General features: G+C 41.2%; 4 protein-coding genes across 5 annotated transcripts; 1 reads left to right on the plus strand and 3 right to left on the minus strand.

Moving 5' to 3' along the window:
- Positions 1-420: 420 nt before the first annotated feature.
- On the minus strand, positions 421-7,605 carry LOC128447876 (dimethylaniline monooxygenase [N-oxide-forming] 2). Of its 2 annotated transcripts, none has more exons than XM_053430267.1 (11): positions 7,468-7,605; positions 5,569-5,712; positions 5,223-5,411; positions 4,965-5,130; positions 4,690-4,832; positions 3,431-3,630; positions 2,738-2,971; positions 1,907-2,028; positions 1,752-1,824; positions 1,573-1,642; positions 421-1,492 (listed from the first exon to the last, which is right to left on the minus strand). In XM_053430267.1, exons 2-11 carry the CDS (start codon positions 5,698-5,700, stop codon positions 1,136-1,138), a joined length of 1,686 nt encoding a protein of 561 aa, XP_053286242.1. In that variant the 5' UTR covers positions 5,701-5,712; positions 7,468-7,605; the 3' UTR covers positions 421-1,135. The 2 variants fall into 2 exon arrangements, with proteins under 2 accessions (XP_053286242.1, XP_053286244.1); XM_053430269.1 differs by having other exon boundaries at positions 5,569-5,725; positions 7,468-7,538.
- Positions 7,606-8,744: 1,139 nt separating this feature from the next.
- On the minus strand, positions 8,745-13,151 carry LOC128447877 (flavin-containing monooxygenase 5). Its single transcript, XM_053430270.1, has 10 exons — positions 12,444-13,151; positions 12,004-12,192; positions 11,736-11,901; positions 11,329-11,471; positions 11,030-11,229; positions 10,738-10,873; positions 10,426-10,645; positions 10,268-10,340; positions 9,769-10,021; positions 8,745-9,630 (listed from the first exon to the last, which is right to left on the minus strand). Exons 1-10 carry the CDS (start codon positions 12,573-12,575, stop codon positions 9,481-9,483), a joined length of 1,662 nt encoding a protein of 553 aa, XP_053286245.1. The 5' UTR covers positions 12,576-13,151; the 3' UTR covers positions 8,745-9,480.
- Positions 13,152-13,282: 131 nt separating this feature from the next.
- Positions 13,283-20,259, minus strand: plpp6 (phospholipid phosphatase 6). Its single transcript, XM_053430271.1, has 2 exons — positions 19,611-20,259; positions 13,283-17,261 (listed from the first exon to the last, which is right to left on the minus strand). Exons 1-2 carry the CDS (start codon positions 20,089-20,091, stop codon positions 16,894-16,896), a joined length of 849 nt encoding a protein of 282 aa, XP_053286246.1. The 5' UTR covers positions 20,092-20,259; the 3' UTR covers positions 13,283-16,893.
- Positions 20,260-20,879: 620 nt separating this feature from the next.
- Positions 20,880-26,264, plus strand: prdx6 (peroxiredoxin 6). The gene is made up of 5 exons (XM_053430496.1): positions 20,880-21,092; positions 22,207-22,363; positions 23,573-23,716; positions 24,907-25,053; positions 25,928-26,264. Exons 1-5 carry the CDS (start codon positions 21,001-21,003, stop codon positions 26,051-26,053), a joined length of 666 nt encoding a protein of 221 aa, XP_053286471.1. The 5' UTR covers positions 20,880-21,000; the 3' UTR covers positions 26,054-26,264.
- The last annotated feature ends 289 nt before the right edge of the window (positions 26,265-26,553 follow it).

Below are 26,553 nucleotides of genomic sequence, written 5' to 3' on the forward strand. Positions count from 1 at the left end.
TGGGGTTTGTTTTTATTGACTCTGTAAAGCATTTTAGAGATTGATTGATTGATTTAACTCCACTTTGTGTGTGCACCTCCATTTCATGATAAACTACGTACAGACCAAGTGCATTTGGTGCTCGGTAGAACAAATTTGGAACTAATCACTGTTAATTCAATTTTTGAATGCATATTTCATTCAAGGCAAGTGCATTTTATTCTATCATAAGTTTGTTGGCAAATATCTTTGATTCAGTTCAGTGAGTCAACTGCAATAACAATGCCCCCTTTTTTAACGGTTACATTAACACATAATTGTCTAAATTCAAATCAAACACAATAGCAGAAATATAAAGATGATGATTAGGTAAAAAGGAGTCCCCATCAATCTTATATCTCAGGAATAATGAATAAAAAAATGGACAATATTCGGGCAAACTTAAGAGTTTTTATATACGTAGTTTATGTATTTATGTTTGAGACTTCCTGTAAACAATGAATCAGATCGTATAGTTAAACAGCAGGGGGAGAGAGAACTTCAAGAACAGAATTAAAACAGTAAGGCTTGTCGTGCCATCTGGAACATGAACAGGTAGAACTTGATCGTGAGGGTATTCAAGGTGAGGAGTAAGTAATACCTTGAGCACTTGTGAAAAGGAGCACCAGGTACAAAAGGGGAGTTGCAGGTAAAGTTTTACCTGCAGGAGCAAGGCTGGCTGTGTTGCTTTGTCTCATGGAGGTTGAGTGAGACAGGTGCACACCTCCAGTCTGGTAAGAGGACAATAGCTCCAGTGTGTGGTGTTTTGTGTTATCAAGGTATTGAATGTGTGTGACCCATTCATTCGTCTCACGTATTTAAGACCTGTTTCCCAGCAGAGTTTATCCTGGCTGAAAGTAGGTCAACATATAATGTATTTTAAGATTTGGTCATGGAATTAGCAGTAACTCTATGGTAATTAAATGATCCACAGCTTCACAGTGAGACCTTGTTCTTTCAACAACCGGAATTAAAGCATATGAACCAAAAAAGTTGGATGAATTACTTCCCTACTTGGGAAATTGGACCCTTCAAGAGGCACATGAATCCAGCAGATAGATAAGTGGCTGTGTCCACAGAGACGCCTGTAGGATGAGAAGCGTCATGTTCTTCTGGTTTAACCAGTATACCAGATGTCCCTCAAAAAGATCTTGATCCTCTCAAAAAACCTAGCTGCACCCTGCAGCGCTGGAAGATTTTTCGACAGAAGTACAGCCATTATCACACCTCCTCCCAATGTGAGCAGCCCAGGGAGGGAAAAGACAGACTTCCCAGGCTCTGGTTCTGGTACCGCTCGGGTTTTGAAAGGCTGAGCAACCCGCTTCCACTGAGTGAGGATAGCGTGTCGGGCTCCGGCCCATTGTCCAGGTCCAGTGAGACGAAACTGATACGGAGTGAAGGGACCAAAGACGACCTTCGCCCAGAGCACAGGGTCTCTCAGGAGTAGTGCCAGAAGGTTTGGCTGAACTCCTACCTGTAATCGTAGGTCTAATATGAGTGTGTCTTTCATATGTACAAAGTAGCACAGGTTCACCCGAAGCAAACTGAACTGACCTCCTTGGCCATGAAATCCAGGTATGTGACGTAATCCACCTGGAGAGCAGCCAGTAGTGGGCAGGGGTAGCTGAGACCATGAAGGAAATTAAATACACATAAGTTTGAGTTTAATTATTTTCTATCACACACAAAAATAATGATGGCCATTGTAATATCAGTGTGTCAATGATCTCTACCTTTTCATGGACATCTGTCTATCAGACTCAAGGACTTCCAGCATTTTCTCCTGAGAAGGAAGATGCCTCGAACCTTGAAGGGAAACAGCACAGAGTAACACATCATGCTTATTAGTCCTTTTAGTGTGAGTTTGTGTGTAAAGCTGTGTATTTACCTGAAAAGACCTTGACAGCCCACCTCGCCTGCATTTCTACTGTGGGCATGATTGGTCCACTTGTTCGAAAAGATGCCATAATGGCCAGTGTGGGGTGTTGGAGAGAAGGAGGGAACAGTCTCCTGACATCAACAATAATTGTGAAGAAATGCTTTGAAATTATGAAATTATATTACAACAATAAGCAATAGCTCCAACTAAATTGAGATCGTCATACATGAGTGTTCGATGTACTATAACAGTCTCGTAATTATTTTGGTGTACTGTGTAATGACGCATCTCCACTTCCTCCCTCCCTCCCTGAAGGCCAAATCTCTGGATTCTTCCGTCTTGAGCCTGAGTATGTGCAGTAGTGACCTGGGAACAGAGATGCTGTATCGCGGTCCTGCTGATACACATGCTTGACCAATCACAAGTCAGTCTTAGCTGTCAATCATGATGTTTCAGCCTGTTTTTAAAGCAACAAATAACCAGAAAAAGTGTGATAAGAACTACCTAATATGACAGATAGCATATATGATAATTTTTTAGGGACTTGTACCTTGACTTTTTAGTTTGATTCATGTTCCATCGACAGACCTGGAGGAGTCTTCACTTATTGGGAAGTGGAATGTCATCCTACTTTATACACCGTCTATGGCTTTCATGTTTAATTTAGTTTTTACTAAATGTTATAAAATGTCCACAAACAATGTCATTTTGTAGAAATTTTGTGAAGGTACTTTTCAGAAAGCATTAAAAAAAATTATCATTATAAAATGTTGCATATAGACTGTCCATGGACAGGCTTAAGAGAACAAGTTATCAGTTCTATCTTTACAACACACTTACTTGTACAATGTCAACTCTCCATGAGTCCCCTCAGACAAAGCTGGAGGCAGGAATGGAAAGGTTCCATTATATCCAGTACAGAAGACCACAGCATCGATGTTCTCCTCCACTGTGCCATCTTCAAACACAACTCCCGTTTCCACAAACCCTTTCAAGTTGGGCTTCAGGACCAGCGCCCCTCGAAGGATTTGTCCAGGAAGATCGTCATTGATCAAAATCCCTCGGTCCAAAATTCTGTGAACGTGATGAAATGATAAACATGGAAATAAAACTTATTAATCACATTACCGACTGAAACAGACCTCACATTTTTTACTTTGTTAGGCATGGACTGGACATTTTCCAGAGTTTTCCTTTCAAATATGAAGAACGCAGCAGGAGAATCAGATTCAGGAGCATCCAACAACAGGACATGGTGTATAAATTCCACTGGGTTTTCGTTTACACCACATCAACACTGCCATTGGCCCTTACAGTCAAAAGCTCTCAAATCTTGTAGTCTTTGTTGCCGTTCTTTACGTCTAAGACACCTCTTTCTCATCCTGAAATATTAGCAGTCTTACAGTTTCACACTTGTTGTGAAATTCAAATTTCCAATCATTTTATTTTTGGCTGGCAGGATGAATGGGGGTTTAAAGACAAAAAAAAAAACCGTGACATAAAAAGTAGTACAACAGGAAACCCTGGTGTCACCTGTGTCTGGGCTTCAGGCCATACAGTCTGTGGTCATATTTCTTGTTCACAGCTCGCTCCGCTACCCAGTTGATCAGGGTCTGGGGGAGGAGCAGCTTGAGGATATTGATGCGTCTGGAGATGTTCATCATGTCCAGAGGCAGACCACTGGTAGACATCCTGCCAACCACCCAGGCCCCTTCTCGTGTGCTGAGAAATGTCTGTTAGAGAGAAGAAGAAGAAGGTGTAAATTTATGCATATTTTCTGTAGTTACAGTAAAGATGAGAGACATTCAGAATAATGTGTGACACTGAATGGCAGCGTTCTGTTCCTATCATAGACCTTAAAGATGAACAATGTGTCTCCACTCGCTCCTGCTAAGTAGAAATGATATCTATGATTGTGCATTGGGATCCACAGTCTGCGATCGGGATGGAGTCGTGGTAGCGAGATCCTTCCGACACAGACACTCCACCAATCGTGAGTCTCTGCTGTCAATCATGATGTTTCAACCATTTTCACGGCAACAAATATCTAAATAGAATTTCACCGAGGCCCAACAGTCCCCTCATGAAACCACATTTAAATTCTCTAGATCTAGAATTTTTTTAATCTGCATCAAATTTCACACACCCATAAATATCAGTCCCTTTAACATGCCTCATCAAGATCCATCAATTATTCTCTGTGAAATCAACAAAGGTGTAAGTACCAGCCATCTGCCCCCTGATCCAGATCCGCACCAAGAACTAATGAGTTTTTTTACTGACCAATACCACACCTTTCTACCAAGTTCCATGGTCATCCGTTTGGTAGTTTGTGCCTAATCCTGCTAACTAACTAACAGACAAACAAACCAACTGAGACAAATTCTTTACCTCCTTGGCAGCGTAATTACCACTAAACTTAGCATAAAAATTAAAACCAATGTAAGAAGAATTAACTAAAATTACAGAAACCATCTTTGAGAAACATTGCTTTGAAGTGTGCTTTGGCTTTTCAGTTTGTTCCACTTTGGCTTCACTTTTGATGAGCAGTCATGTCGCCCATCTTTATGTTCATTCTATGGTCTCTATACAGTTAGATAAAAAGGGATGCTGATGTATAGAAAATGTCTTCAACACTATTTTGACATGTAATAAAACTTTACACTGTAAGACATTATAATGTATATCTAAGGATAAACCTCATTACAAAAATCTACAGAATTCTTTCAGGACCAAGTGTATGTTGTCAATGAGCATTAGCGACAAGGCTTTTCAGCTCTTTTCTGTCTTACCTTCTCAGCAGATCTACTGATGTCCACAGCAATGTCCCCTCCGGAATTTCCCATGCCAACCACCACCACCCTCTTTCCTCTCAAGGCCTCTGCATCTTTATATTCCCAGCTGTGAAAACACCTGCCAGTAAAGGTCTCATATCCTGGAGGGAAACAGATGGTGCAGTGGCAAAAGAAGACAATAAGGTGTGCTCATTCCCCCCCCAAAAATGATTCCACTTTAGATCCCTCAGTGTGCTTGATAATACTGATATATCAGCGGTTTGTTGACTGACCTGGAAAGCCGGACAGGGGTAATGTTGGATTAGTGTAAAGACCTGAACACACCAGGACAGCATCAAAGACGAGCCTTTCTTCCTCTCCATCCCTGTTCATGATCACTACGTCCCACTGACCAGACAGAGAGAAATCTGGTCTTTGTGTCACACTCCTCACCGTCGTCTGATGAGTGTGCACAGTGAAACATGTTAAGATTTTTGATGCTACATAGGTTTGTGTGATCAATCCGTGACACTCTTGGCGTGTTTAACAACCTGAAAGTTGATGTATCTGAGCAAGTGAAAGTGCTCAGAATAGAGGCTGAGGTACTGCAGGAGCTGAGAGTGGAGCATGTAGTTTGGATAGTCCTCCGGCATGGGGAAGTCACTGAAACACATCATCTCTTTTGAGGTGTTGACCACCAATGAGCGATAGATGCTGGCTCGCTGCGGCTCGGGGGCCTCCTGATGACTCAGAAAAACAAGATATAAAGAAAACAAACACTCACGTTTTTGTCATTTAATCCAGAGACTATAAATTATTTCTATGTTCAAGCTACGCAAACTTCTATAAAGAAAGATCCATATGGGGGAGGCTGTGACAAGCTCAGCCCCTTCTCACCTTAAATCTCCACAGGCCACCGATGTCATCACCGCTTTCAAAGCAGACAGGCTCCAGGCCCTCATCCACACAGATCTTGATACAGGCCAGACCTGAACTGCCTGCTCCGACCACCGCGACCCGACGAACCATGACTCAACGCCTCTGTAGAGAAGGACTGAATCAGAAAGAGTGTATGGCTCCAAGGATCAGGGAAGCTGCAGCTAGGAACTACATTGCAATATTTGCACTAATCAGTATTAACTGTTTATCAGTTTATCTTATTTCAATCATTCCCTTAGTCTACTGAGTAGAAATACACTTTATTTTATCATCTTAGCCTTGAGCTCTTTTTTTTCTGATCTGACTGTGTGTGTCGCTCAGAGCGAGTGAGTGTGGGGGGGGGGTATGCGCACATGGAGCGGGTCACTCTGCGCATGCTTTAACGCGTTAATATCAACAGCCCTATATACAGCCCAGGAAAAAATAAAGAGACCACTCCAAATTTTTCTTAGTCAGCATCTCTACGTGTATGGCAGCCATTCTATTCTCAAAAGTATTTGGGATAAAAAAAAAGTGACTATTGACCATGCCAAAAGAGTTAAAAAAAAAAGGTTTTGAGTGAGGAAAAGAAGGGGTTAAATTCTGGTTTTACCGTCAGAGGGATACAGTGAGCGCCAGGTTGCTTCCTTCCTTAAAATTTCAAAGAACAAGGTCAAGCAGCAGACATCAGGGACAGTGGGACTGTTAGAAACAGGCTCCTAGGGGCAGGGCTGAAGTCGTGCAAAGCTAGAAAAAAGCCCTTCAGCCAAGAGAAGCAAAGAAGAGCCAAACCTTTTGAGGTTTGCAAAAGACCATAAGGATTGGACCATATAGGACTGGAGTAAGGTCATCTTCTCTGATGAGTCCAGTTATCAGCTTTGCCCAACACCTGGTCATCTAGTGGTTAGACTGAGACCTGGAGAGGCCTACAAGCCACCGTGTCTCCCACCTACTGTGAAATTTGGTGGAGGATCAGGGATGATCCGGGGGTTCTTCAGCAAGGCTGGAATTGGGCAGATTTTTACTTTTTGAAGGACGAATGAATCAAGCCAAGTAGAAAGTTGTCCTTGAAAAAAACTTTCCTTCTGCTCTGGCAATGTTCCCCAACTCATAGTTGGGGAACAAGGAACAAGGAAAGTGTTTTTTCCAGCAGGACAATGCTCCATGCCACACAGCCAGGTGTGGATGAAGGACCACCAGATCAGGACCCTGCCATGGCCACCCCCACTCTCCAGACCTAAAGCTGCATTGAAAACCTCTGGAATGTGATCATGAGGAAGATGGATGGTCACAAGCCATCAAATGAAGCCGAGCTGCTTGAATTTATGCACCAGGAGTGGCATGAAGTCACCCAACAGCAATGTGAACGACTGGTGGAGAGCACGCCAAGACGCATGCAAGCTGTGATTGTAAATCAAGGTTATTCAATCAAATATTGACTGAAATTAAGACATTAGTATTTCGTTGTTTAAAAATGAATATGAACTGGTTTTCTTTGCATTACTCGATATCTAAAAACACTGCATCTTATTTTGACCAGTTGTGATTTTCTGCAAATAAATGCTCTACATGACAATATTTTTATTTGAAGTTTGGAAGAAATGTCAGTAGTTTATAGAATAAAACAAAATCTTTCATTTTACTCAAACACATACCAATAAATAGCAAAACCAGAGAAACTGATCATTTTGAAGTGGTCTCTTAATTTTTCCCAGAGCTGTACATATACATGCTGCATCGGGCCAGCCCTTATGTTCACGCTTGTTAAACTTACTTGGCCAAACCCCTGTACGAACAAACACCAGCAGCAGCGTGCTCCTTATAACTTAGAAAACACAGCGCACCGTGCAGCCCCCACATTACAAATACTGTCCTTACCTTTAAAAGGGGAAAAGAAAGAAACGAAGCGGACAGGATGTTGCTGTCTTCAGGTCCAAAGTGTACTGAACAAACCGCACTCACCACGCCCCCTCTGCTGTCTGAACCCGGAACACCGGGGTGATCACAACCTAATCTCTAGGTCAAAGCAATAGATTGCAGATTTCACTGATAATTCAACCTTTGTAAATAAACATTAGTAAATAACAGCCATTTCTCCCGGTGCATTTTCACAAAAAAATTAAGGAAATTAAAGCGTCTATCTTACAAATTTCAACATTCAGTGCAAGGTGTTCGTCGATTACATAACCATTAAATCACTAATGTTCTGCTCCTCTCTGTGACCCCCCCCCCCCCCCCCCCCCCAGCTCCATAAATTGTCCACGAGTTCCCATCTGTTGGATTTACCCAGTCTGAGTATGTGTTACTCATCAAAGGTATATTGATCATTATGTGATGATTAGTAGTGATATTGTGGCGTCATTTCAAACTAATCAACATTTCAACTGTAGAGAGACGTCAGTGTGTTTTTTATTTTTCCCTCAGGTTCTGGGACTGTCATAAATAAGCCACCCAATTATTTTTTAGAATCAACTGCTGCTTTGAAACAACTAAGTAGAAGACTTACTGAGAGGTGGTGCAGGTGTAAATCAGAAACCAGAGAGCAATCAGAACTCCTCACTCCAGAAAAGTCCAAAGTCCACATATTGGTGAGATCAGTCTCCATACATTTTCAAAATAAAACAGGAAGTCTTATGAATATCATGCTGCAACAGTAACTCAACTGGTACAATTAACCATTGTTGATCTCTACCGTCCACCTGGTCCTTTGGGAGATTTCTTGGAGGAATTAGATGTCCTCTTCTCGAAGATCCCAGAAAATGGCCCTCCACTTGTCCTTCTTGGTGACTTCAACATCCAGACAGGGAAGTAATCTGACCTATTTTGACTTTCTTCCTTTGCTCTCTCACTCAGTCCTTCCCCTCCGACTGACGAAGCTGGTGACCTCTTTTTCACAAGAAACTGCTCTAGTAAACCTCCCTCCCTGAAGAAACCCACACTCAACCCGTCTCAAGGGCACGCAATTTTCCAGTGTGTGGCCAAATAACCCAGGGACATAAACAAAACTAAACAAAAGAAGACTTTCTGCCAAGTAACAATGACAATGAGTGTTTATCAGCTACGAACACTTCACTAGTCTTTTCCTGTAAATAATTACATCTCACTCTGATGTTTTCCTAAGTTTTTGGAGAGATGGACCCAAGAAGACACCCTGATGAGATTTATGAGGTTTATTCCCATTGGAAAATATGACCTATTTATAGTGTGAAACAACACAGAGATTTAATACGATAACAAGATGGATTCAGTGGATCTATCCTCGGACAACTGTGTTCATATGCAACTAATTCATAATGTCTTGTTACTCCAACTGCCATCTCCAATGCAGGAGGTAGTGGGACTTTCATGTGGTGCAGGGGGTGGGGAACGTTAATGGGTGTGAGAGTGTGAGACTGGGACTCTAAAGAATTATTTCGGTTGACTTTGCCAGTGTTCATTGTTTACAATACTTATTTATGACTGTTTTACTGCAAACAATGGATTTGGTTGGAAACAGGAAATGTTGACTGCAAACGTAGTAATAACAATAATACAGTTGGTCTTGAACAACTTGTCTTGAAAATGTAAAAAAAAAGGATTTGTTTTGAAATTATAATGCCATTGTTTCATAAGAACATTTTTTTTTAGAAGAAAGTGTTTAAAGACATCAAATATATAGATACAACTAATGAAGACATTACCCCAAAAGTCAGTCCCATCACAAGCCAAATAGCAGGATATTATGACTAAGCTGGACTTTTCAGTATTTCAGGGATCCAAAACCGTAGCTACGTCATTCGGTTTGTGCGTTTCTGTATTTTATATATTATATATTATATCTTGTTAAGGAGTCTGGTGCTATTTTGGCAGCTTTCGATGCTTTCGATTCGTGTGACTGCAGTCTCCGGAGTATTACAATGTCTTTGGATGGAGCTTGGACAGCAGGTTGGGCAGAGCAGTCGGGTGGTGCACATGGACGTAGTAGGCAGTGGCTCCTCCGACCATGAGGGTCAGGCTCAGCTTAAACAGGCGGCCGGTGGTGGAAGGCTCATGCTCCACCAGCTGGAAGAGATGGAGTAGGGTTAGGGTAAGTGTTTTTACATTTGGATACTGTACTTTATGTTTAGATAATGTAAGATGTATATTAAGCATCACACATAAAACTTGCATAATGCAGGAGAAACTAAATGAATTTCAGACCTTTCTGGTTTTCAGGGGCTGGTACATGCGGTCGAACTGGGTGAAGATTGCTCTGCGGGCCCCTTCCCATTTTCCTGGCCCCATCAAGCGGTACTGGTAGGATGTGACGGGTCCCCAGAGGAGCCTCTTAAACAGAGGATAGTCGGTGAAGAAGAGCCAGAGGAGACTTGGGAACACTCCAATCTCTCCAGCTAAGTCGTCCATGTAGTCAACAAAGTCCACTTGCAGGGGTGTCAACTTTGATACAATAAAGCTGTGGGGAGGAGAAACCAGTAATGATTGACAATTTATAAGTTAAATGTAAAAACATTAACAATGTCAGTGTCTAGTCCTGCTGACTGCTTGTTCTGCCGCCCACGAGTGCTCAGAAATCCATTCAACCCCATTATTGTAGCTTTAATAAAACAAGTTTGAACGTATATGTGCTTCATCCTTATAGGATAGAAAACGAATGGACAATATTGGTTGTAACATTATTGAGGCAAATGAATAGTTTTACTTTTTCTCAATGTCCTTGGTGTCCCTCTCCACAGCCTTGATCATGGCCTGGTTTGAGGGCAACTTCTTATGTCCTATGGAGAAAACATCATTGGACAGACAGAGGTCAATTTGCAGACATGGACTTTAATAGCAGCTGACGAACTGGAACCGCCTCACCTTTGAAGACACGTGCGACCCAGCGGGCTTGCATTTCGGCCTGAGGCATGATGGCTCCAAGGGCATGGATGAAACCCACAACAGCCAGAGTTGAATGCTCCAAGGTGGGAGGGTAAATGTGCTTGTACAGACCCACACGGTGCCCTGACTTGTACAAAGCACTGCTCGGCAAGAAGGGGAAATCGTAGTTGTAACCTGTCGCGAACACAATTATATCCACCTGTAACAACAAAGGCAGGAAGTTATTGATAAGCGTCCATTTTCTACGTTGTAAGTGAGAATTCTTGGGTTTGTCTTAGGTCAATTTCGGACCTTTTCAACAAAAGTGCCGTCATCAAACACCACGGTGGAGCCACGTATCTCTTTCACATTCGGCTTGACAGTGACCGCTCCGGACAGGATCTTCAAGGGCAGATCATCGTTGATCACTGGAATCTGACTGAAGAGCCTGGTGAGGCAGCAGAAGACAAAGATATTCTGGTGACAGGGACACACGTAGAGTATCTCACACTCCAACACATCGCACATTTCTTCTTTTTGCAAGGAGTTTATGCCTAAATACCACAGAGCAATATCCTGTGTCTCTGTCCCGGCAGCAACCTACCTGTGTGTGGGTTTGAGGGCGTACATGGTGTGGTCATACATGGCATTGACTCTGCCCTCGCCGATCCAGTTGAGGACGTTGATCGGCAACAGCTGGAACAAGATGTGGACGAAACGCGTGTTGTACTTCATGTCCACGGGCATGCCATTGTCAGAAACCTGGCGGATGACCCAGGCACCGCGACGAGTGCTCATATACATCTGCATGATGAGAAGGAACGACAGATCACAATCTGCGCCGACAATCATGAATCAATGTCCAAACCAAAGTCAAGCACAATAAAAAGTGAATTCCGAAACCTCCTCAGCTACTCTGCTGCCCTCTGTTGCAATGTCACCTCCAGAGTTACCAATGCCGATGACCACCACCCTCTTTCCGTACATGTCCTCAGGTCCCTTGTAATCCCAGCTGTGGAAGTACTTCCCCTCAAACGTCTCAATTCCTGCAACACCACAAATTTATTGTGTTACTCTACCCGTTGTCCTCTTAGTAAAATCTTGGAAAAAAGTTTGTGTGCACTCCACTAAACCACAGATTGATAGTTATGTTATTCCTTCCTGTTATTTGGATTTGTGTTGGAACAGATGTATGATCTCATGTGAAAAAACATATGACAACCAACATGTTGCTGCAAATTCCTCAATGTCTCAGACGCAAATTGTATGATCTGTCAAGGCATGGGAAAGATTTATGAACATGTCTGTACCTGGGAAGTCTTTGAGTGGCATGTTGGGATAGGTGAAGTGACCCGCACAGCAGATCACAGCATCGAACACGTGGCGCTCCTCCTGTCCATCTCTGTTCTCAGTCACCACTTCCCACTGACCAGTGCGGGAAAAATCCGGCCTCTGTCTGACACTCTTAACCAAGGTCTAGAATGTTAGAAAAGTAACATTTACAGTAAATGTTTTAATATCTTTTGGACTTCAGCAACACAATATTATGAGCCGCGTGCTTCTCTCTGCTCTTGTTACCTGGAAGTGAATGTGCTGCAGCAGTTTAAAGTGTTCTGCATACATCCTGAAGTATTTCAGGATTTTAGAGTGGTGCATGTAGTTAGGGTAATCAGCAGGGATGGGGAAGTCACTGTAGCACATCATCTCTTTGGAAATGTTAATCGTGAGGGAACGGTAGATGCTGGCTCTGTTTGGCTCTGACACTTCCTGCAGAGAAGAGGTTTCAAATTACAAACAACAGAAAGAAAAGCAAGCAAAAAGAATATTAATGATATGAGAATGGAGTGGCAATTTCAGGTTCAGTATCATGCCCAAGGAGACTTGGTCAAATGTGATGTGCTGTGAGTCCATCTGAATTAAACTACAGAAAGAACAGTGTTTACTTTGCTCTGTGTTCAACACATTGCCACTGCATTAATACAAATGGTTGCCAGTGTTTGTTCTGAATAGTGACTTGCCTTGAACTTCCACAGTCCACCCATATCATCGCTGCTTTCAAAGCAGGTTGGCACCATGCCCTCATCCAGACAAGCCTTAATGCTGGTGAGACCGCTGGGGCCGGCCCCGATCACTGCTACTTTATGCACCATAATTGAACTACAGGAGGAGAATAGAAACAGTTAATCTGAACAATCAGATTGAAGCGTGATATAATATGGGTCTTCAGTGTTAAAATATTTTCAATACATGTCTTGTATCTTTCCTAGAAATTTTTCTTGTGTGGTTCTTTCACTTAATTTAGTAGAAGTAAAAAGAAGAAGAAATTAATATTATTTAATATTATTAATAACATTATTCAGGCTGTGGAAAAAAAACTTGACTAATACATTCATCCTAATGTATGCTTGGATCTGCACTATGTTTAAATATTTTGCCAAAAGCTACATTTAAAAAAGTGATACAGCTCAGTCTTGTTGACCGTATCAGTGCAAAATATAAAAAAAGTAAACTTCTTTGCCCTGATAATGAACTATTATCAACCTATTGTGCAGTTTATGACAACCCAATTTGAATTTCATTATTATTATTCTTTCACTAATGTCACGGTTAAAAAATATGCATCAAGTTTTTCTTCCTACCTTGATCCTCGTGTGTTGCTGAAGAGTGACAAAGCTCTACGAATCACAGACTTTTATATAAACATTAGAAATAAAGACGTCCTTCTCTCCCCCCCCCCCCCTCCCTCCCTCCCTCTCTCTCTCTCTCTGCCAAACAAAATCGTGTTTTCTGAGATAAGACTAAAGTTCACTTTCGTTCCCCTGACTTTAACAAGATCATCTAAAAGACTTGAGACGGGTTCAGATTTCTTCCCAATTTAATTAAAAACCACCACTACAATCAAATTATCCGGGAATGGCCATTCAGAGAAAATGGAACATAACACAGTGGAATCTCATGTCATTACAGACATATGTACAGGATACGCATTAACAATTTATATCATACAGCAGGCAAGACTGTGTGCAGTGAAGTATATTGGAGCTGGCTTCATGTTTCACAAAGTGGGATTTACCTGGTAGCGGAATAAATCAAAATATGCATCTTTCTTATGAATGGTGTACAAAAGGTGGAATGTGCAAAATCTATCCCTAACACAAACAGACGGAGCCTGTAGTAAACATTTTGTCTGATATTTCAGATTCTTCTCAATATCAACACATAAAACAAGAAATAAATCAATCATAAAAAACGTTTGGTCAGGATGATATCCAGCATATTTAGATTTGCCACAGAAGTGCACTGAAATGAAAAGGCTGCAGGCTGTCATCGCATTATCTTTCCACCGATGTTGGGGAGATCATTGGTCACTTATCGCAGAATGAGGGCACAGCAAGACAGAGGTCAATAAAACAGTGTGCGAGTGGGCACCAGTATATACAACAGTCTGTTAAATTAAGCTGGTTCATACCAGATATCAGGATCAACTGGTTCACAGGTTAAAAACCCTTTCATGAAGTGAAATACAATAGTAGTAAAAGCTGCACACACACAAGAGAGGAAACATTCGATCTGTCCACTGAACTGTAAACAACTGATACAAAATTACACTGAAACCAAAAATTCACACATCTGAACAAAATCCTGAATAAAAGACAAAGTAAAAACAGACCAGCACACATGGAAATTAAAATGCACCTGCAGATTTACAAGTTGTGGTCTCTGGCAGTGCTAAAATGAATGAGTGTGTGTGTGAAGTGCGCAAGCGGTTGTGCATCATCTTGACAACTTGCGTAATATATGGTTAGAACATTAATGTTGAATCTCAGCTTTGGCACAGAACTCCCAGTCAGTGGGTTGGTGCGTGGATATGGTTTAATCATCAAACATGCTGACTCTAGGCATTAATGTGTGAACCTGACGACCAGTCAATGAGACGAGTGATGGGAAAGATTAACTAGCAGAAATAGATAAACACAATATGTAAACATAAAACATGCGAGGAGCAGTAGACATGGCCCACATGGTGACGTCTAAAGATTCATGGTGACGTTCAAAGAGTCACTTCTTCGTTAATAACTTGCCACAGTTCAACACTAACAGTTCTTGCCTTTACTGATTATTGCCTTGAGTCTGACAACTGAGAATAAGTATTAAACAGAGATAACGTAAACACAGGAAAAAGCATTCAACTCTAAGAGGGAAAGAGCGTTTGCCATCAGGAGCCCAAGGCTCTGGAATGAATTGCCTGAGGAAAGTAGGCTCTCTAAGACTGTTGTCTTCTATGTTTCCTCAAAAGGCATATTCCTAAATTTACTTAGGATGCCAGGCTGCTGTTGTCCTTTAGACATATATTACTATATTAGTATATATTACTTCTATTTACTTAATTCCATATTTTAAGCATTTGTTTTGCTGTGCAGAACCTTGTACTTTGTATTGAAAAGTGCTCCATAAATAAAGTTATTATTATTAGATCTGTCCAACCGTTACTCCACAAATCATATTCAAGTCAGTGCATTAGACAGTTTCCACAGAACTGTGGAATTTAGACGAAATATGCAGGTTAAACTTGGGACTTATTTCCGTCTGGGCAATAAAACAATAACTATCACAATATTATTTTCATCAAAATCACTATGACAAAAGTCAATATATATATATATATATAAGTCCTTCGATGTACATCAAAAGCGTAAAATTGCAAAAAAATCTGAACAGATGCAGAAAAATGTGGTCAAATCGTTGTTAATCTTCCTTTTTGATGCTTTTGAAGTTCTGTCCTGTTGAGTTGTTATCTCACACACAGCATCGACTTCTGTCGGCCCACAGTTGCAGCTCTCTCTTTTATCAAGTGATTTTTGGGAGTTTCTCCTCACTCTTGTCGAAAGTTGAGGGCAGAGGTAAAGTCGCACCTTGTTGAACCCTACGATCAATCAAAATTTGAATGGTTGATAGACTGCTGAGCAAAAATCTGTCTTTAAACTTGACGGATATAAATAATGTGACATTCCTCAGGAAAACTTGTCTCTTAATATAATTTAACCACATCTCCCAGTTCTAGTCTGATTAGAAAATATTTCATGCAGTCGGTTGCAAAACTCTTCACTTCTTTCCTGATCTGCCCACTGATCCATGAACCCAAGCAGTGCACCAGGACATCAACAGACAATATAGCTGAGATGTCATCATATAAACCTGATGGCAACATTAAAACTGACATATTTTTAAAGTGGAAAACTTTAAAGTGCCACTTCAGCCCCACAACAAATGTTTTTTTATTATTTATCATAATCTGTTATTTTTTCATTAATATTTAAACTATTTTCTTGGACAGAGATTTAGTATGAAAATTATGACGAAGTAATATTATCCTCAGTCATCGAGGTATAACGAAAATTTTATAGGAAATTTAATTTGCTTCCCTCCGCCGAGGACTGTGTAACTTGTTTGTGTCGAATCAGCTGATTGAACCTGAACAGTCACAGATCTCATTTTGCTTTGTCAAGATTTTTTGCTTTTCTGTGACTCCGACTTCACTTGTTTGCCTTATAAATAAAGTTCTTTAACTTCTAACAGCAGCCAACAAGACAAATCATAAATATACAGCCATTATTGATGTTTTGAAGTCAAGCAGCAGATCTGTTACCACTTCACCATCAGCCAGGTCTAACAGTGGTGACCCCTCTTCAGGCTATTACACATTAGTAGATTAAAAGCTCATAGCTTTTCAGTGACTATGTGAAGAAAGGTATCAAGACTCAAGTCCACTCAATAAATAATATTCCTTCCTCCTATTGACAAATGTATTGTACAGTAGTTCTTTAACCTTATTAAACTAATTGAAATGAACTATAGAGTAGAGGACTCCAACACACACACACTTCTCCTTCTGACTGAATAAACTGTGAAGAAAAATAAATAATTAAAAGAAAGATAGAAATAAATATATATATATATATATATATATTTCTATCCTTAGACCATGGCACATTTTTTTAATGAATTTTGATTTAAGTAGTGATTCAAGACGGTTTACTTATATGAAGACAATAAAGTGCATGATATCAAGTTATTTATGTGCATGCCCTTATAATGATTAAGTTTTGTTGGTTTTCCATCCAAGTTAACTAGTCATCTGTTTATGTGATATACTTTGAATTATTGTGTGATGTTGTCAAAGCAATAGGAATGACAATGTGATATGGATGTGTGAATAGATACATTTTCACATTAACCATGAATCAGGTCACCTGATGGGGCTTCAAGAGGTAAACTGGTCAAATCGGCCCCCTTCAGGTCTTGTATGAATAAAAAAGAAGCTTGATTTAAGACAACAGAAGAAGACAACCATGTGTGATGGAGATCTCCTCTCGAGACAAACAACCATCAATCCTCTCAAAAGGTGTGCAGGTGCTCTTACAATCAAGATTTAAACTGCCACGTTCCCTCCTCCTTCAGTCCTTTGAGTTAAAATAACTGTCCCATCATCCCCTGCAGGGTCTGAGGGGAGAGCCACAGCATCTCCACCAGGTTGTACTGCCAGTAGCCCATCCAGAACCCAAACACCACGTCAGTCACGTTGTGCCTTCCCAGCATCACTCGGCTCAGCCCCACCAGGCCGACCCACAGCAGGACCAGGACCCTCAGCGGGGCGGCCAGCACGAGGTGAGTCAGGAAAAAACGTCCGCACATGGCGGCACGGGTGGCATGGCCGGAAGGGAAGGAGTAGCTGTCCACGGAAAAGGTGGCGAACATGTCCATGCGATTATGGGATGGCCGACGTCGACGCACCACTGCCTTTACAATGCCAACCAGGAGGATATCCAACAGCAAGCCTAAAAGACAGAAAGAGATATGTTACAGAATAATGTGTGAGGAGTCTGTATTCATGCAATCACACTGAAACCGAGGACACTGAGAAACACATAAGAAGTGCCAGACTGAAACATTAAGAGACAAAGAGAACGGGTACATTACGTTGGTGGATTGGACATGAACCTGATTCTGAAGGGATAGTTTCTCTTCTCACACTGATGTAGTGTATTGTTGGTTTGAAGTTTAGTTTCAATTATTCATTTGACACCACTGAAAGTTGAGACAGACTTATGATTGGTCGAGCGTGTATTGGCTTGACTTTGGCACTGCTGCTACATACCATGATCATTAATGCACAGACTATGATGCCAAATGATATCAAAAGTGCAAGATGATGATACCCTTATGCAAATGTTGAAAAACTCCCCATCACTCTTTCCCCTGATCCAGATCCACACCAAAATGAATGTCTTCTTCCCTGACACATACCACATCCCTCCTCCAGGTTTCGTGTAAATCAGATAAGGGTTTTTTGTGTAATCTTACATACATACAATAAACAAACATACATACAAACCAACCATGTGGTTATATCAGTCCAAGCAACCTGGATAAATACTTTTTCACAACACACATCAAAACATGTCAAATGGAGTTTGACACATTTGCATTTGTGTCCATTTAAAATGTAGCATGAGAAATTTAATCAACATGACTTTTTCAAATACTGTTTGCTAAAGTGAAACCACATAGATTTAATCAGTAAGATGGAACTGAAAGGAATAAATGCTGCAAAACAACAACTATTAAAAAAAAAAAATTACTTTCTCATGAAGAGTTAAAACATTATAATGCCACATATACAGTATGATATTTGGTAGTGAACAGGGTTATCACTACCCTTCTTTACAGCATACTGGACTTTTAATATCTATGTGTCATCGCATTGAGCAGTGAGATTTATTAACAGTTGCTTCACTGCTGAAAATGTAATGCAACAGTCAGACGGCACTGTATAAATCCCTGCTGAGAACAGCAAATTGTTATCTGTCAAATTATTATGCAACACACTGTGTAACCATCAGGCTCCAAAATCCTACAAACATTTGCTGTAGTACCAGAGGCCATGTATACAGAAATAACCTGTTAACTCCACTGAATCCTCGCATCAAGCTTTCGTATCACAGCAGAGAAACTCCTACACGGAGGTCTTCCTGAAGCAAACTGCATCTTTACACCAAGTTCCGTGGAAATCCATATTTGTGTTTTTCTTTGTTGCATCTTTCCACTCCAACTATCAACAGCAGGATGTATCTTGCAAACCACATTCAGATATAGGCCGGCTTGCCTCCACCCGCCTCTGCATTATTCACCTGTGTGTGACAGAACACGCCACTGGGATCAGCCAACACTACTGGAAAAGCAGAAAGTCCTGTAACACCAGCAAGAGTACCAACAGAATAAAATGAAAACAACCACACCCTGAAACAACACTATCCATGTCAAATCAAAACCACAGACTGTATAAGGAACTGACAGCTTCCCAAAGTTGAAGCCAAAATGTATGAACCCGAGGAGTTCACCTGGGCAAAGGGCAATAAAGGACAAACTGCAGTAGCAAATTAAAAGACCTCATTCAAACAATGTGAACAATTTTACAGAGCGAAAGATAACTGACAAACTAGTCGAGTTCATGGCCCTGGAGGCCCAAGCTGTCAGTTGCATGATGGAAAATTTGGAGCCCCGGTAAAGTTAGCCAGGTTGTAATTACATATATTAAAGGTTAACCTGATCCAGGCCAAACAGAAATTATAGATAATCGTCACCTCCATGCAGCGTTAGCAGGAGCATACAACTGTTAAAACAGGTTTTACACGTGATCTTCTAGATGCACTGGTATGAGATCAGCCGATACCCAAGGTTCACGTCTCGGGAGTAGTATTGGGGAGGGAAACATAGTATCTGTACCATTATATCTGATGACCCGTGTTTGGTTTGGGTCAATCCTAAAAGACACAACACACTGGAAGGTATGTTTGGTAATAACGATATAAACAATAATAAAGTGCAGTGGGTTGGAGAAGAGTTTTGCAAAACACAATACAATCTGCCTATGTAGGCACTATAATCGCTGGATCTGAAGCATTCACCTGTTTGCCAAGCTGAGGGATGCAGCTGACCAAACAAATGCCATAGGACTACTGAAGAAAACACGTGTGTTATGGGTAGTGGGGTGAAAACAGCTGGATGCAGGCCAGGATGGAGACCATGTGAAAGGGGGAGGCCTCCTCTGACTGTGTTCTAACCATAGATTCTATAGTTCTAGCCCCCTGTCAGACGGAGACATGTTAGCAGAGATGTAGTTTTACCCATGAAGAGGTTGAGCATGACTTCTTGTCCTGCAGCAGTGTCGCTCTTGTACAGGCAGTAGGCGGTCCCCACCAGCCAGGGGATGCCGTGTCCGGAGATCTCGATCAGCTTCATCAGGGGGCGCATGCTGCCCCACGACGAGTCCTCGCAGGCGCACACCCCCAGCTGCTTGGACAGCCACAGGTCGATGGCGAGCAGGGAGCTGAGCGCTACGCGGACGAAAGACGGATTCAGCCGTATACCGTCTTCGTCCGGTGCAGAGCCCGTGGAAGAGCTGGAGCCCCGGCGGCGCGTGGGGCTCTCCGAGGCCCGGAGCCGGGCCGTGGTCGGGTCGGAGCCTTGCCGCTGGAGCAGGTGCGGCGGAGGCGAGGAGCGATTCAGCGGCTTCGTCAGTGACTTGAAGTCGTAGCGGCCGTTGGCGCTCCCGAACACCGGGCTTCCTCCGCTGCGAGCCGGGTTTTTAGCTTTAGGAGACGGCATGTTGCCTGTGAATGTACCGGTGTAGACTGACTGTCGAGTGGGAGCACCGCAGCGCCAGAGGTTCCGCAGTACCAGAGGTGCCGCAGTGATTTGAGGGTCTATCGCGTCTTCAGCTCATCTGCTGTGGCTTCACTGTTCACATCCCGGCTGCCGTAGTTTTCACCAGGAAGCTGGTTGACCCGGAAGTACTGGTCATATACTTATATTATTAAAGAGATTCAAGGTTTACTGCATATCTCCTTTGGCATAGGAATAAAAATATTTTACTTTATTTTACAAGCATGTAATACTTTATTTGTGTTTTTGAACTACAATCGAAAATATCAAGATTTAATATATAAAAACAAAGCAGACGCAGCAACTAAATACAACGCAATAAAACAATTAAAAAACAATGTCAAACTGAGCAAGGATTAAAACAATGCAAACTAAAAGATTTTTATGTTGAATTTCAGACCGTCAATGATTTGTCAATAAAACTGTAAAAACAGAAACGTTTTTGTTCTTTTAAGTACGAAGGTGACGTTTCAGTGATTGTTTGTGTATATGCATAAAATCAAGTCGTCAACTGACTGGATTTTACGCATTTGTAGCATGTACAGTACAAATTATGATATTGTTTCTTTAAAATAAATGTTATGCCTTTGATACATGTCTGCTAGTGTGTAGAATCAATGAAACTGTTGTGTATATGACAATATCAAATCTTGACTCTTGAATCTTGATATTTATTTGGTTGGTGGATGCATAGATATAGATCTATGGGTGGATGAGCTTACGTCACTGAGCTGTGGTCCCTCCCTTTCCGGGTCTAGTCATATGGTGCAGTTCTCACCAAAAATAAATTGAGTTCTTCTCTGAGCTGCAGACACACACACACACACACGCAGCACCACCACCACCACCACCATGCCTGGACTTCTGCTGGGAGACGTGTTCCCGAACTTCGAGGCCGACACCACCATCGGCCAGATCAAGTTCCACGATTTCCTGGGCAGCTCGTAAGTTCAAGGCCCTACCCACACACCGGCACGCTGCCTGCAGACTGATTTATTCTGCGTTTATTTAGTTATTTTTGGAAAACAATTTAATCGGTCATGCAACGTTGCATTGACCCACGTGATGTGTTTCTGTGAAGGCCTGTAGTCAGACCGGGGAGCTGACACGTGTCTGATCTGTACAAGGATTAAATCTGAATAAAAAGAGCAGATCGCGTGATAGAGCCTGGAGGTATGTGACGGTGACTGTGCAGTGACACCTGCTGGCTGAATGAGATTCTTGCATAAGCATGAGAGGCGGATCAGATCAGGCATGTTCATTGGCTCATTTCAACTATAAGACAGTTCAGGGCTTTAAATGTTTAAAATGTAACGGTATCACGACAACTGAGTTAGGTATATTCCTTCTTTCCTCAGTGGTAATAGATGTTTGAATGAGAGAGGCAACCTGTTGTAATTGTGTCCTAGTTTTTCAGCTTTTCATTGTTGTTCAGCAAAGGCTGGTTTGAGCCCATTCTGCAAGTGTAAGTCCATCAAATGGAAAGGTGGCATTTAGAACAGCTAATTTCAACTATGTTTGATAAAAACAGACGGTTTTGCAGCCGAATAAAACATTTTCTCATGTCACTCTTTAAATCAACACCAGCTTCCAGTGTTTTCCATTTGAAAAAAACAATTAACTCTAACCAGGCCTCTGGTCACGCTATGAAAAAGTGATCCCAATGCCTGTGAGGAGGAGCTCTTCTGTGGCCTCTACCTCACTACATTACAACACAATGAGGAGAATCATGTGAGGGAAGAAACTCATGTGATGTGTGACTGAGGTGAATTATCCATTTAAGAAGTCAACCGTTGTATGACCCATTTCTACCTCTTCTAACTAAGGGGCCACGGTTCACACAGAGGGGGCAATTGCATAATACTTTTTGCTCCATATATGGCTACAAACCTGAGCCTATACCAGGACGTAACACAGCCACTCCATTAAAATCTAACCTTTACACTAGGTCGGTCTTAAAAAGAGTTACATGACCGCTGGATGACAATGACCCTCGTTCGTTCATAATACAACTTTTCTCCACACTGAGGTTTCTGATGTGTATCCTTTCCTCTGCAGGTGGGGCATCCTGTTCTCCCACCCAAGGGACTTCACTCCGGTCTGCACCACAGAACTGGCCTGTGCCGCCAAGGTCAGCGATGAGTTCAAGAAACGTGGCGTGAAGATGATCGCCCTGTCCATCGACAGTGTGGAGGATCACCACAACTGGAGCAAGGTCGGGTTCACACACACACACACACACACACACTGTATTACTCTACCGCTGATTGATTGAGGTCTAAAAAGCTAGTTTTGAACAGGTTAGACATCTGTGGGTGGAATAAATTAATTATAGCATTTAACATTCCTCTACGTTTATTATGTAACACTGACGTTACAAGCCTGCAGGTAGGTTATGATCTAGAAACATTAACAATAGTTTTATACATCAATGTGCTCCTATGGTTATTATCCTTTCACTCCACATGCTTATCTATTGTAGACAGGATCCATGTTTTACGTGCCTGCTTGTTGTCCTGATTTCATTTCAGATTCTTCTGTAAAACATATTTTGATGACAGGTTTTAGTTGGTATGAATCAAAGCTGCTCACAGACAAATCTAAACAATCCAGCATCAGATATGATGTTTGCACAACTCTCCACTGCTGTGACTCCGGAAGATGTTTTTGAATAAAAATGCAGTCTTAAAAGCCCAATGAGTTGATACACATTTTTTGTATGAGGTTTAAATCATCTTTATTCAGGCTTTTTATAAAATTTTAATGAAAGTCTAATTATATCAACTAAATCAAATTAAACTTGATATAACTATATTTTTCTGTTTGTTTTTTTATTTATATTTCCATAATTTAATTCAATTTAATGCAATTATCTTAAATCAAAGTAATGATTTATCTAAATTCAATCACATTTTAAGTTTTAAATTAAACAGTTTTCAAAGTTTCTTTCAAATCCAATCATGTAGCTGAATCGGTTTTAAGAGGAAACCGTGCCATTCAGGAGGATAAGACACTTAATGAATTTACGCTCTGGAGTTTATAACTCCTGGAAATTAGACTCAGTCAGTATAATTATAAATTCTAAATCTTGAAAGTTCTGTAACTCTGCCTGTGTTGGTGGAAACTGAGGAGTCAAACCTTCATGGTTAATGTCCACCCTCGGCACAGACGGAATTCACTTTTTGACCTGAGTTGCCACTTTACAACATCGCCTCCTCAAACAGACCAGTGATTGGTCAAAGTTCAGTGGACCAGCGTCACTTTGTCGAAAAGTAAATAGCAGATTTGGCCGTACAGTACCTCAGCATGTAGTTCATAGTGACTTGTAACTTATTGCTGTTGTTAAGTCAGGATGGAGACAATAAGTAACTAAGGATGACACTGACATAAACCCTTTGTCCCTGTGTCCGTTCTCTGTGAGTAGGATGTGATGGCATTCAACAGTGAGGCTGAAGGTGCTCTTCCCTTCCCCATCATCGCTGATCATAAGAGAGTGCTGTCCGTGCAGCTGGGCATGCTGGACCCTGATGAGATCGACAAAGATGGATTGCCCCTCACCGCTCGCTGTGTAAGAAACCCCTCCTCCTGCTTACCTGTTCTAACACGCATCCTCTTCACCAGTGTATCGTTATAAAATTCAAATTAACAGATGCCAAATTAGTTTGTCTTAAGCAAAACAAGAGGCACTAATCATACTTTTCTTTGAGTCTGTGGTCCAAACTCTTTTGCAGCTGCCCAGTATAACAGCAATCACTTCCTGCTTTTCCTCTTGCTCCTACGGTTCCACTCTTTCCGACTTCCGGCAAATACACCGTCATGCAAAAGAACCACACAGTTACCATTAATACTGGTGTTTTCTCTCTGCTCTTCACAAACAAAATGAAATGTCATCAGTCCTGCTGGAGCTGATGGTTCTTCATGGTGATCAAAGTGAAACCACACCAAGTTTTACCTCACAGCAAATTAAAACTATTTAGCTACATGCCTGAAAGCAGTGGTGGATGTAAACTAAATACATTTGCTTAGATACTATGTATTTTTTTATTTACAGTTATCTTTCACTTTTACTCCATTACATATACCAACAAATATCAGAACTTTCAACTCCACTTAATTTTTACAGTGCTGTGTGTTACATGTTCATGAAATGGGAATTTATCTGTTGATCAAATTGAAGCAGGTTAGTTAAAATGAGAGCGAAGTTGGTCAGCAGCAGCGACGCCAAAGCCGAGACTGATGTAGTAGACTTACAGTATATTTAAAAGTAAATAAATACTTTCTTTTACTTAAGTAGAAATTTTTTTTTTTTTTTTTTTTATTTTTTTTTTACGTTTTTAAAGTAAAATGTTTGTGTACCTCCCCCACCATTGACTGACAGAGCTTCAGAGGGGTGGGGGTGAAACACACCACTCTCACCCTCCAACAACCGGCATGAATTAATAATTCAGCAAATTTATATAAACATGTTCATTCACAAAAAATTATATACATTTATTAACAGAAATGAAATATGTAATTAATGTAAAGTATTTGTCAGCCACAAGACATTTTCTTCCTCGTTTGCCTATAATGAAAATTAAGTTAGATGAAAAGGTGGCATGATTTGGTATAGAAAATTTATTTGATGAAAAATTATATGAATTCTTTAGGTGAGTAAAACATCATGTATTTGCTTGCTATAATGGACATACTTACATTAAAAAAAGGATGTATATTCTGAGTAGTATGCTAAACCTTTGTGTGCTCCACCCACTTCAGGTGTTTGTGATTGGCCCAGATAAGAAGCTGAAGCTGTCCATCCTCTACCCGGCAACCACTGGGAGGAACTTTGACGAGCTGCTCAGAGTCATCGACTCTCTGCAGCTCACCGCACAGAAGAAGGTTGCCACACCGGTCGACTGGAAGGTACACACCCAAACTTTGTATTAATATCTGTCAGCTGCCTGGCTGATCATTGGAATCAACCAGATGGACGCACAGTCCTCAGATTCTGTCATAACAGTTAGATGAACTTTGTGCACACATCAGAAACAAGGCGAGGCCAGTGTGGACATCAGAACAATGTAATGATACACAGCCATTTCAGATGTTATATTATAATGAAAATAAAAGAACTCTCTTTCCAAATCTCTACACCAGTATAGAACTCATCAGTACTAATAGATTGAGCCAATTATTTAATTTTAATTATTTGTTTCCATTTCTTTTGAGTTGTTTTAGTCCAATAGATTTACAGTGCCTGGAGAAGCGACTGGTGCTAAGCTGACTGTGCCCTTGCTCCATCTTCTTATTTTTTTATGACTATTATTATTATAGTTTTTTAACTTCTTGTCTTAACCTCAGCAAGAAAGCACCTATGAGAGTTTGAGTCATATAAATGTCTGCCATTACCCTTTTCATCCCCCTATCTGTACTTCAAATATTTTGTCATTGTTGGATAAAGTGCAAATATTTTAACATCTCCAACAATTGAATTGAATTGTATTCAGATACAGTATAGACCTGACAGTCAGTCCAAATATTTCACGTGACCGGTGCAGACTCCCACGCTCCCTCCTCCAACACTATGAAGCCAACTGCCAACAAGAGTCCATTCACTCCCAATAGGAACCAGATTTGAATTCAAAATTCATGCATCACATCCAAACCTTTTTGAGAGGCTACACTAAACAAAATGGCCGTAAGCCACATGACTCAGGGGCCGGATGAGGCTTCTGCACGTATATCATCACAACGGAGGCTAGAGCCACACTTACCTGTTCCTTTATGTCTCTTTCAGCCTGGTCAGAAGGTCATGGTCATTCCCTCACTCTCTGATAGTGAAGCTGCTGCTCTCTTCCCCAACGGTGTGACAACGAAAGAGTTGCCTTCTGGGAAGAAATACTTGCGCTACACTCAGCCCTGAAGACTTCATCCTGCTCTAACTTACAGCTCTTAGACTCCTTGGCTGTTGAGTCACAAGTAGATCTAACCCAAAGCATAGATGTATACTTACCTGGTTCTCTGACGGGTGCATGAGGTCAAGCCACCTGCCGAGCTATGAACTAAATACATCCAGAGTGTCATCATAACGTGCCTTGTTTACTATTCCAAAATAAAAAAACTTTTCACACTAACTGTCTGAATCTTTGGGCTGTTTCACAATTTAACAATAGTCTCTGTCACCACTAGGGGTCCTTCCACAAACTGAAATATAAATTACACCCTGCTGCATTTTTTTATGTAGTACCATTATTCAGCAATAGGTGGCAGTATATGCACAAAGATTGGTGCAGCAATGATGTTTGACAGCTCAATGGCTGAAAGCACCAACCTCCTATCAACAATAGCTGTGAAAGGGAGTGGTACCACAGGAACATGGCTAGTTTATTTACCTTTTCCATTAATGATAAATCACCTCGGCCA

This window comes from Pleuronectes platessa, chromosome 9 (assembly GCF_947347685.1).
Source record: "Pleuronectes platessa chromosome 9, fPlePla1.1, whole genome shotgun sequence".
NCBI classification, from domain to species: Eukaryota; Metazoa; Chordata; class Actinopteri; order Pleuronectiformes; family Pleuronectidae; genus Pleuronectes; species Pleuronectes platessa.